Genomic DNA, 12,465 nt, shown 5'->3' with positions numbered 1-12,465 from the left:
ACAAGTTATAGGAACTCCAATTCTGGGACAAAGTTTAACAATCACATATTTTAAGATATTATAAAATTATGCAGACACTAAAAATTGTATATTTATACAAAAGAAATACTAAAAGAAAAAAAAAAAAAACATGCATGTTTTCAACAAGCAGTGTCTTACTCTAACATAAATAATGACATCCCAGAGCCCCTTGAGCAATTTTATCTCTTTGCGACACTGCTTCATTTGTTTGTACTCTGGAAGAGCCACTTCAAAAAGATGAGTAGATTCCTGCATTTGCAGCATCTCTTCTTCTAATGCCTCAAGCTCTTGATTTGCCTGAGGAGAAAGCAGAAACACAAACACACTTAATATCCAACAAGCTGCCAGAGAAGAGAAGCCACAGTGTTCTGGTTCTATTAACATTTACAACTTCGATTTTTAAAAGAAAGAGAAATCTGAAGTATAATTATTGGTAAAATGTAGAAGGCTTTAGATGAGCAAACTCATAGCTACTCAAAAAGCTAGAGTAGACTAACAGTAAATACAATAATGATATCAATACCTTCCCCATACACTATTTCAGCAAAATGTGCTCTGGTATCAAATTGCTATGAATACGAATTTTCCTCTTTATTTTCCTCATACAGCTGGGGACTTTTCTGGGGAGCAAAAGAGGAGGTGCTAGAAGCTTCCACTGAAGAATAAATCACTTAAAAATAAAAAACAACCTTCAAATTTAAAGAATGTCCTAGAGATTATCAATACACAAAATATTCCCAGGTGGCATTAGTGGTAAGGAACCTGCCTGCCAATGCAGGAGATATTAGAGACACAGGTTCCATCCCTGGGTCGGGAAGATCCCCTGGAGGAGGGCATGACGACCCACTCCAGTATTCTTGCCTGGAGAACTCCACGGATAGAGGAGCCTGGCGGGCTGCATTCCATTGGGTCACAAAGAGTTGGACATGACTGATGAGACAGAGCACAGCCATGAAAAATTTCCAATGTACAACAGTTTATGTTTTACACCGAATATAAGCTGACTCTTTTCTTTCTTAATAAGCCAATTCTTTTTTTTTTGATAAGCCAATTCTCACTTTTAGTTTTTATTAACATACCAGTGTCTTAATATGGTCAAGTGCAAAGAGTACAAAAGAGCGTGCATGCAGGAAAAGCTGGAAACCCAAGGCCCTCGCTCCCATTCTTCTGAAGGCTGTTTCTCTAGTTCTCAGTTCTCTGCACAGGTTGTGCTTATTGATTTATCAAGTTTGGACATTACAGATTTACTGGGTTTGCAAACAAAGGATTTAACGTTGCTTTTCTACTTTATATTTTCTCTCAACCTTCTCTCAATATCCAACAATTCTATTACTTTAGGTCTTTTGAGTTTCTTTTCTTAACTTTAAATACCCACAGTTAATCATTTATCAGCTTGCAACTCTCTTAATTTCTTGCAACGCAAATTAGAATATTAGCACTCTTGCATGATGTAAGTTGTTTCATTTTTACGTGTTATACCTTTATAAACATGTTATAAACATTAACTGCAATTCTCTTAGTGTTACAAATGTTAGGAAAAAGTCCATACACATAAAAAGGGGTCTGGCTATGGGCGTACACACCATCCAGCTTAGGAAATACTTATTACTAATAACTTTTAATGACCTTAATTTTATCCTTCTCTTTCCCACTATAAACAAAATCACTAAATTTTTATTTAACATCACTGATTTTATAATATTTTCACTACATGTGTTTGTACTGCAAATGCTAAACTCTTAGAATTTATGGCTGGAAATTTATATGAACACTATATATTAAGAATTTTGATATTTTTTTTTTGAGGTACTTCTACATATTCATGAAAAGTATGTATTAAGTTCATTTCAACCACTTTATAGCACTACCCAGTGTGAATACACTACAATTAATTTATTCTACTGCTGATAGTCCTTTCTGTATTTCACCATTAACACTAACGCTACTAGGATTTTTATGTGCTCTGGTAAAAATGTCTTTATAAATAGAGTTTTGCTATCCTTTAATGGGTCAAAAGGATAGAGTGTCTATCATAAGTGAATGTTGAATGATACCTAAAGATCTTTTGGCATTTCTTAAGATGATTATATGACTTTTCTTTTAATCTATTAACATGATGAATTATATTAATTTTCTAATGTTAAATTAAACATTTTCCTGGAATGAACCCAACCAATCTATATGGATTATTTGATTAGGTTTGGTTTAGTTTGTTTGTATCTATGTGTACAGAAAAAAGAACGGCTTATAATTTTTCCTTTCTCATATTGTCCTTTCACAAAAATAAGACATGCTTCATAGAGTAATTTTTGAGTGTTCGTTCTTCTTCTGGGCTCTGGAAGCATATGAATGAGGTTTATTTCAGAAAGCTCCTTGAATTAACCTATAATCCCATTGGAGCCTGTTACTCTGTTTTAAACTAATGGTTTATATTTTTGTTTTCCTATTGGTTAATTTTTCATAGTTATAGGACTATTCAGGTATGTTATTTCTTGAGATAGTTTTAGTAAGTTGTTTTTCCAAAAATGTACCCACTTTGCTTAAATTTTATTGATTATATTTGATGGTCTTTTGAATTTTTGCTCTTTCTGTACTGCCATTCCCTATTTATTCCTAGAATTGTGGATTTTTCTTTTTTCCCTTGTTAATTCCACGTGGGATTTGTCAATATAATTAGTCTTTTCTGAGAATCAATTTTGGCTTTGTTTGTCCTCTCTTTTCTTGAAATATACATACTGGAAGTCATTTCAGCAATGACTTGTTGATGGTTGATGCATTCTGCTTTTGTTTACCTTAAATATACTCATTACTGAAATATAATTTTACACTGGAGAATTGGGAAAAAACCATCTATCTCCCAGCTTCCATTGTTGCTGGTGACAAATATGCTCTTACCTCAGGTATCACTTCTAACAGATAATCTGTCTTTTCTATCTGGATGCTTTAAAGGTTTTCTCTTTGCCATGGGTATTTTGTAGTTCATTGTGATGTGTCCAAATGTCGACTTCGTATTTAACCTTTATCAGTGAATATCGTGAATCAGTTGACTCATGCTTTGACCAGTTCTAAAAAAAAAAAAAATCCCAGCTACTCTATCTCCACTGCTTGTCTAATAGTCTGCTTATTCTCTCTTCCAGGAAGTCTGAGTAGAAAAGTTAGACATCATTCTAACTTCTTACTCTGTATCTCTTCTCTCTTCTGTATTTTTTATCTCCTTTCACCTATGTGCTGTCTTCTAAGTGATTCCTTCCAATGTCATTTGCATTTCACTAATCCTCTTTTCAATTTAACTAGTTCTTTAACCACTACTGAGCTGTGTCTTTTAAAATAATTTTATTTTTCACTCCCATAAGTCCCTGGTCCTTTTTCAAACTCAGCTGATCATTTTTGATAGTCTCAAAACTGAGAACTTGCTTATTTTTTTCAATATTACCTTTTATTTCCATAATAAATGTTGAGTTGTTTTTTATGTGTATGTGGCATCTTCGTTCCCTGACAGGGATCAAAACCAGCCCCCCTGCAGTGGAAGCCCAGTCTTAACCACTAGACCACCAGAGTAGTCCCAATAAACGTTTTCTAGTATCTGACATTTTATATGTGTCTGTATCTGTCGTTTGCTCTTTCTGCTGGCCCTTATGCATGATGGTGTGTTTATTTTACCGTAAACTCAAATTTAACTAAATTTAATCTGTTGGGCCCCTGAAGAGATTAGAATAAGATCACTTTATTCTCTTCTATGCAGAGGAGATCTGGATTTGCTTCTATTGTGTGCTAAGAACTATTTGTAACCATCTCAGTTTCCTGACCTGGAAATTCCTTAACTATCAGAGTAGAACAAAACTGAACCACAATTCTTGGGAGAACAGGCCCATGTTTACCAATTCCCAGAGGATCCTTTTCTCTGTTTTTTCACCCTATTCTGAGCAAAGACTGTCATCTCAAAGGCTCCCTGCAGGCTGCAGATTTTCCCAGCCCACCCTCTCATTAAGGGTGAAAGTGAAAGTTGCTCAGCTGTGTCCGACTCTTGGCAACCCCATGGACTATACAGTCCATGGAGTTCTCCAGGCCAGAATATACTGGAGTGGGTAGCCTTTCCCTTCTCTCGGGGATTTTCCCAACCCAGGAATCAAACCCAGGTCTCCCACATTGCAGGTGGATTCTTTACCAGCTGAACCACCAGGGAAGCCCTCTTAAAAGGATCTCCTCCTTTGCCTTGAAAGGGCTAATTACAAAGTTCTAGACTTCTGGTACTTTGATCTGCCCCTACAGCAGCACAGGCTTTTATGTTTCCCTCTGCTTTCCATCCTGGTTTCAGCTACTCTATTTTCCTGCCCTTTAAAGATTTCTCTTGTTTTCTTGGGAACTCAGCAATAGATTTAGAATTATTTATTTGTGGACATGTTTCAGCATCTGTTCTATAAAAGAGGGATTTTCGAAATGGCTAGTCAACCACACTCCCCAGAGTCAACAGCCGTTTTATTTATTTTTAATTATTTCCCTATTAGTTATACTAATTATTCCTAGAAATATAAACCTAACTATTTTAATTCAATTGTTCACTGTATCTTTGGCTATGAAGAAAGAATAGCACATAATATAAATTTCCCAGTAATTGGTTATAAAAGGAGAGATGTACCACACTACTCCCCTTGTTCCTGGTGGGTCAATGGTTTCCATCTTTTGGAGTGAAGTGCCTTGAGTACTGGGACCTACCATGTCAGTCCAGAACAAGCATATACCTGACTTGGGTTAAAGCTAGTTACATAAACATTAGGCACGCTTGTTGAACAAACACATAAAAAAATGACTTCAAGATAAAAGTAACCGAGTCCTACTATATTTAAAACTTTGTATAAATCCTCAACATATTCTATAGGTGCAAAGTTAGATAACTGACTTTTAAATACGTAACTATATGGTGTTATAGTATAGCAGGAAAATGGTAAGACTCAATAAATGATAACTGCAGGAAATGTTTACACACAGCGCACAGTCAAGGAAAAACATCTCCCCGTCCAATCTGCTGAGACCACCCGCAATGTAGGTATAATCTTAAAAAAAAACTAACAGTATTAGAATATTCTAACCTACTCCCTTTTCAGTGAATGTATTAACCACTTTCCCTCAGCCAAGTGAAAGAAAAGAACTCATGCTATATAGAATGGTGTTTAATGAATGGTTGAAAGCAGTTAAAACTAAATTCAAACCAAAATTTGGAAAGAGAAGTAAAAAACCATGTCAGCTTCAAGCCTTACAAGAGTCTAAGGAGTATTATTTTGGCCATCTGATGCAAAGAACTGACTCACTGGAAAAGACCCTGATGCTGGGAAATATACAAGGCAGGAGGAGAAGGGGACAACAGGGAACTAAATGGATGACATCACTGACTCAATGGACATAAGTCTAAGCAAACTCCAGGAGATAGTGAAGGACAGGGAAGCCTGGCGTGCTGCAGTCCATGGGGTCACAGAAAATTTGACATGACTGAGCGACTCAACAACAACAAAAGGACTAAGGACTATCTCCGGCATGAAATCAAGTCAGGATGGCAGCCTACATGAACCCAGAAAAACTCCCGGTCCTTGAATCTAAGCTTCAAAGTCATCAGTTAGGCTGCTAGGTTAAGAATTCTTAGAGAAACAAAGATATAATTTTTCTAATAAAATTTTAAAATGTTTTTTTAAGCCTCATGAATTATGTACCATTTTGGATTATCTGCCAGTTACATACGTTCTTATAGTCAACTATGATAAAGTAGCTCATTATGAACTAGGATTGCATGACTCAATAATATTTGTATCCAGAATTAAGAATAAGTTATGGGCATTCACTTGAAAGGCCCTAAAACACTAGCCACCTCCAGAAAACCACATAACATATATTTGGGGAGTGAGCATGGAGACATATATAGTGTGCAGTTGGGAGTGAGATTGAGGACATGTAATCAAGCCTAAAGAAGAAAAGTATAGAATGAGGCAAAGACATAAATCAGAGGCGGGTGGAAGAGTAAGTAAGAGTAAGGACTTTTCTTACTAAGATTAAGAATTATGAACCAAGTATCACATAGGAAATAGCACACTGGTCAATATTTCTCATCTTTTAAAAAAATAAACAGCTAAAATTTTAACACTGATTCTGTCATTAACTGTGTTATCTCCAACAAGTTACTCAGTTATACATGATTATATCTTTATCTGAAAAAAAGAATAGAAGCTATATCATAGGGATATTGCAAGAACTGAAATAAATAACGTATGTAACATGCTTAACAAAGTTCTTGACATATAAAGTGTTTAAAAAATAATAGTAGTTGTTAGTTTCATTAGTATGAGTACTTTGATGATAACAGCATTCTGGGGAGACATGATTTAAATCACAATATAATTTACTTGGGGAAAATGATTTATAACTGGGTTTTATAGAGCTAATTCTCAACCCATAACTAATTGCAAAACTAAGGTAAAATACAGCAATATCTCAGTGCCCAATTTCTTTTTTAAAACAGCTATTATAACACACAAGATCACTGCAATCACATTACCTTATCGAGTACTGTATATGGATTTTCTGCATTAAAACGAAGGGGCGCATAGAATCTGAATCTCTCTCTGAACTCTGCCTGCTTCTCCTGATGAAGGCAGAAAAAAACAAAGTGAATCTCAAACAGCTTCAACCAGTCTTATAAAACCTTTCTTAAACAAACAACAACAAAACATCTTTGTTAGCTAGCTTACATCAAACAAAACACACGCTTTCCTTATGAGGGAGACTTCTGCGTTTTGGAGAGGTGAGACCTCGTGTCTGACAGCTGCTGCAATCTTTTTGGTAGTTTCCCATCTTTCAGGTAATTCCTGCAAAAACAAAGGTGCAAATGGGAATCACTGCAGCACCTAAAACAGACCAGCTCCACAGGATTAGACTATCCTAATCGTTCTCCGCTCACCCATGGCATCCTTTCATTCTTGCATGAGAGATGGAGTTTACACCCCAAAGATTAAAATGACTAAAAGGCTCAGAACCAGGCTGAATCCCAGGCTGACACACAGCACCTCTGGAGTCACATCTTCCAAGCACAAACCAGGCTGTCCTCTGAAACTGACCTCGGCATAAATCAAAATGTTTTCAAAATAAGACACAAATTACCAAATTATTTTGCTACTGAGGGAACAAGATTAAGTGCTCTGGAAATGACTTGGTTGATCTAACACCTAGAAATGGAGCCACATTTAGCCAGTGAAAAAAAGATGTTTTGGATCTGGTGGGGCAGAGATGAAAATACGAATCAGTCTTGTCCTTCATTTTCCTCTGACTCCCAAAGCTGTGTTTGTACTCGCTCTGGATGGAGAGTTTGAACATTTGGGTTAATTGTAAATGACAAGGATTTTCAAAGTAAGATGAGGCAAAGGGAAGGGAAGGTTAATTCCTAGTTGATGGAGGATAAAGCAGTCATAAATTGTTCAGGTAGCAACTCAACTCTGCTGTCCTGACTACAATGCAAACAGCAACAGCAACTTACTTTCTTTGAAGAGCCCTCCTGTGTAACTGCTGTTGAAAAGCATTCCTTGTGTCCAGACTAAGAAAGCATTGTTTGTCTGGGTCACCTCCCAGGACACTGAAATTATTTTGTCACACAAAACCACCCACGGTGATGGGACTCTACTTGCGTATCTGAAGTACAAAAATCAAAGGTTTTAAAGACTATTCTGTAACCTTTGATACATATTTGATAAATGATTCAGTAACTGTCAATTATGAAAAGTGCACTGTGCTAAGTATAAACTGTATCTGAGTGGTGGAGGAGGGCTACAAAGATAAAACATATGCTTTAGACAGATATTGTTATATCATCTGTCAGTGTGAAGGAGAGGCACACAAAACAACTTTTTTCATGACAGAAGGTGTTAACTTCCATCAGGAGGTGTTATGAAATTAAAATGCAACAAGTCGTCATGACAGAAATACTCAACCAGACCAGGAGCTAAGAGACGTGGGCTCTAAAGCTACCTGTTTTTCGTCTTGTTTTTCCATCCTTCTCAACAAAACTCTGCATCCTCATCTGTACATGGTCTCACTCTGCAATTCCAACTGACCCCACAGAACCTAAAAGTTTCATGGAGTCCCTTCAGGGCCATGGGAGATAAGACTTGAAGAAGTCTCAGCGGTGAGCTCAGGTTTCTTAACCTTCTTCAGCTACACTAGACCTGCTGCTATCTGCTTTGTACTTGCGGATACCAAAGAAGCTTCCGCTTGATAAAAAGTAAACTGTCATTGAAAACCAATAGATTAGATGACCTCCAAAGTCTAGCTGATACTGGTTCACTCAAGGAGGAGACACTGCATCACAGGCTCACAGCAATGAGTGGATTTCAACAGGGAGAGATGAGGGGGAGATCCCTCAATATCTTGTAAGATTTCCAGTGCAGAATGGAGTGAGAATGTGGGCTCTATGGAAACTGGACAGGATTCTGAGGCTGCTGCTGCTGCTGCTGCTAAGTAGCTTCAGTCGTGTCCGACTCTATGTGACCCCATAGACGGCAACCCACCAGGCTCCCCTGTCCGTGGGATTCTCCAGACAACAACACTGGAGTGGGTTGCTATTTCCTTCTCCAATGCATGAAAGTGGAAAGTGAAAGTGAAGTTGCTCGGTCGTGTCCGACTCTTTGCAACCCCATGGACTGCAGCCCACCAGGCTCCTCCATCCATGGGATTTTCCAGGCAAGAGTTCTGGAGTGGGGTGCCATTGCCTTCTCCAATTCTGAGGCTAGGGGCAGTCAATGAAGGTTTCTTAACAGGGAAGGGACTTAAAAAAAATCTATAGATTACAGGTGTAATCCAGCTTCAGAGCATACTGTAGATAGAGTATGAAAACACAGCCATGCCCAGGGGTTTTAAGCATCAAACTAAGCACAGGCAAGTTTGGGGAAATGTTATGACCACTAATGATTATGAAGGAGAAAAAGTAACTCTCACAAATGGCTTCAATTAAAACAAATCTGGTACATTGTTATCCCCCACAAGCAACTTGAACTGCCTATAAATCTTATATTTTCCCCTATCAGCATGAATTACCAGCATCGAGACGCACACAGAGCTAAAAGTGTGGTTCACTTTTGAAATCTTGAAAAGCTTAGTATTTTCAACATTGCCAAAACTGTAAGTAGTGAGTCAAACTTATTTTTATAGGAAAAAAAGCAGAATACCACATTTGCTTTTATTCATCTTGGAAACGTAAGAGTCCATTAGAAAGCGTGTAAGCTAAAAAATGCATAAAAGAATTTTAAATCTTTCACCAGACCACAGCACTAAAATTAAATATATGAACCCCCATTTCATAAAAAAACTAACAGTCAGAACTAAGTGACTTGATCAAACATGTCTCCATCACCACTTATACTTTCCTCATTAACTTATTGTTGAACAATGTATTTAAGGTGTCATATGTGTCAGGAAAATTTGTCAAAGACTTAAAAATGACAACAGAAATGACTGGGACCTAGCTTTAGCAAAGTGTAAGCCAAACTTTTATAATACAAATTCTGGAGGCCATGACCCAAATCGCCTATCAGTTCCTTAAAATGCTGGTTTCTCTATATGACATATTTTAAGGTTCAAGATCTGACTCAAAGAATATCCCAATCTTCCTAAAAACAAACACGCACAGTGTGTTCTGCCATAATTATTTAATCTCTCACTCTTGTTATATATTATCTATCCACATTGCCTTTCACTCCAAATCAAACTAGATTTTCTTTTAGAGACAGATTTTACTTAAAATTTAATAATTCATATACAGTAATTCTTTGTAGCCAACAGATCACTTGTAAATACATTGTTGCAGTGAGTCTTCACAAAACAAAGTGTGGACTATAAAAGGGAGCAGCAGAAGTGAAAAACATTTTGGCAGTTCCTCAAAAAGTTAAACTTAGAAACCACATGACCCAGTAATTCTACTCTTAATTTTTTTTCAAAAAAGGAATGAAAACAGGTACTCAAATACTTTTGCACTAATGTCCACAGCAACATTATTCACAACAGCCAAAAGATGAAACACACACACACACACCTGAACATCATTCAGCCATAAACAGGAATGACGCAGTGATATATGCTACAATGTTCATGAATCTCAAAAACATCTGCCAAGTGAGAAAAGCCAGACACAGAAGGTCACATATTGTATAAAACCACTTATATGAAGTTCCTACAATAAATAAATCCATAAAGACAGGAAAAGATTGACAGTAGCCTCGGACTGAGGGCAGGTAGTGGGGAATGACCACTAATGGACATGGAGTTTCTTTGAAGGCGATGAAAATGTTCTGAAACTATAATAGATAGAGCCAGTGGTTACACAACCTTGTGAATGTACTAATGCCACACATTTTGAAGCGGTCACTTTTACGTTATATGAACTGTGAATTTCACCTCAGTTTTTTTAAAAAACATGGGGAATCGGAGACAGTATAGACAAATGTTACAAGTGAGGGATCTTGAGGGATATTGTACTGAAGAGGAAGCATGCTCTGAGACAAACATATGAGATGGATTTCCAAAAAAGAAATCCTAGTTTGAGCTCCATGCTCTAATCACTGAACTAGACAGAATTCAATAAAAAGTTTTTGTTTTTTTTTCTTAATGCAGAAACTGATCACATGACTGAAACCCAGTCAAACATAAAGCCGTCCTGGAAGCTGGTAGATGATGCAAATACATAAACTATCTATAGAACTTCAACATGAACATGGGAATAGCATCTCAATGGTGAGATTTTTATTCATGAATTCAGTTGTAAGCACAAAGACTTTGTACACCATTTGGCACACAGCAGCCAAGTCAATCCAGAACATAGAAAGAGCAGGGTGACACAGAAACCCTGCTTAGGAAACAGTGATTTCTCCATCCAAATTGGGCTTTATTTATTCTTTATTAACATGTCCACGATTTGTTTCCAAAGACTAGGACAGTTCTCAACTGATAGGCAATTTTAGATGAAAAAGAGAGCTGGAGTTCATTTCACATGGGAAAGTGAAGATATAAGAAGAACCCCAAAAAAGTCCTTGAGAGACTCTCTTATTACCTGAACGTGAAGATGGTGAAGCACAGCCATGCAGAGCAAGGATTTGGGCATGAAATACCCCTAGATTTGTATGTCCTGGCTTCATTACTTGAGTGGCCCTTAGAAAATTATTAAGTCCCTTTCAGCTTCAGATTCCTAAGCTGTAAAATGGAAACATTAATATCTACAGAATATGTTGCTACGAGGAGTCCTAAGAGAGTACACGTGAAGAATGAATGTGGGTACAGGAGGTGCTCAGTTTATGGTAATCGTGACTATTTTACCACTACACTCACCTTTAGCTGAGTATAGACGTGCTCAGGCATCTTCTGGCCATACATTTCCAAGAGTGTGATGGTTTCTTTCAGTGGTTCAAAGAGTTCATCAGTAGCTCTCTGTCGGCTTCTTACAGCCAGAAGATGCTCCATAATGTCAACTAAACCATCATGATCGCCTTCACTTAATTCTCTCTGAAGTCCAGCATCTGTCTCCTTTATAAATTCTTGTAGCTCATTCAGGCTATAAAGACATGTATGTACATACACATATACAAACACAAATTAAACTCATTAAAACTTAGAAGAATAAGGCTTTTGACTGATTCTTATTTTCAGTATTTACCTAAGTAAATGCTTGTTAACTGTATTATAAAACTGGCAATTTTAATGCTCTTAAAATTAATACATCAGTTTTAAGAAGCAGTCAGGTATAAGAAGTTATAATTCCAAATGCCAAAACACAAAGGGCTACCTGTCAATGACAAATCTCAAAAGATGCTCCTGAAACATCCAGCTCCATTTCCTGATGATGTTCAGCAAGCTCACTTTAAAAGGCTTCATGTCCACCTTGAACCAACTATCAAACACCCTGAAGTCATCAAACTTGCTCATCTGAACATACAGGGCCTCATAAATGTCAATCTATAATTAGAAAAAAAATTAGTCACTGTGCAACAACTCAGTCAAAACCCAGAAACTAGATTGACTGCTTAGGGTTTTCCTTGCCTGTTCTTTGAACTGCTCAAGTGTTGGTGATTGTTCAGGGACCTCTTCATTCACATGAGGCTCCATCTCCTCAGCCGACACAGTAGGGCCATATAGAAGGAAGTGCTTCATGAACTCGGCTCGGTCTTCTACCCAGAGGTAAGCATACGTGTCCAGGGTGTTTCTGAAGTCCAAGACTTTGCTGATAACGTCTGCTACTCTCCTCATGATCTCCTGCCTACCTTCTGCCAGGCCCAGCATGTTGTCCACATCACTCTAAACAACAGGAGAGCCAAGCATTTACAAAACTCAACCGTGTTCTTTCAATTATGTGCAGCCTAACGTTCTCCAAGGCCAGTCTTCAAAAGGAGAATAGTTAGTAAGATAAAAAACTGTGTTGCCTTT

General features: G+C 37.3%; 1 protein-coding gene across 1 annotated transcript in view; it reads right to left on the bottom strand.

The window, feature by feature from the left end:
- The window catches only part of DNAH11 (dynein axonemal heavy chain 11), a 369,205-nt gene that overhangs the window by 295,617 nt on the left and 61,123 nt on the right, over positions 1-12,465 (bottom strand). Inside the window, 6 exon segments of the mRNA XM_059885820.1 lie at positions 160-318; positions 6,563-6,649; positions 6,756-6,872; positions 11,374-11,596; positions 11,828-11,997; positions 12,082-12,336. Of these exon segments, the coding sequence (XP_059741803.1) occupies positions 160-318; positions 6,563-6,649; positions 6,756-6,872; positions 11,374-11,596; positions 11,828-11,997; positions 12,082-12,336 (1,011 nt within the window).

Source organism: Bos taurus, chromosome 4, assembly GCF_002263795.3.
Source record: "Bos taurus isolate L1 Dominette 01449 registration number 42190680 breed Hereford chromosome 4, ARS-UCD2.0, whole genome shotgun sequence".
Lineage (NCBI taxonomy): Eukaryota > Metazoa > Chordata > Mammalia > Artiodactyla > Bovidae > Bos > Bos taurus.
This window is presented reverse-complemented; position numbering and strand designations above follow the sequence as displayed.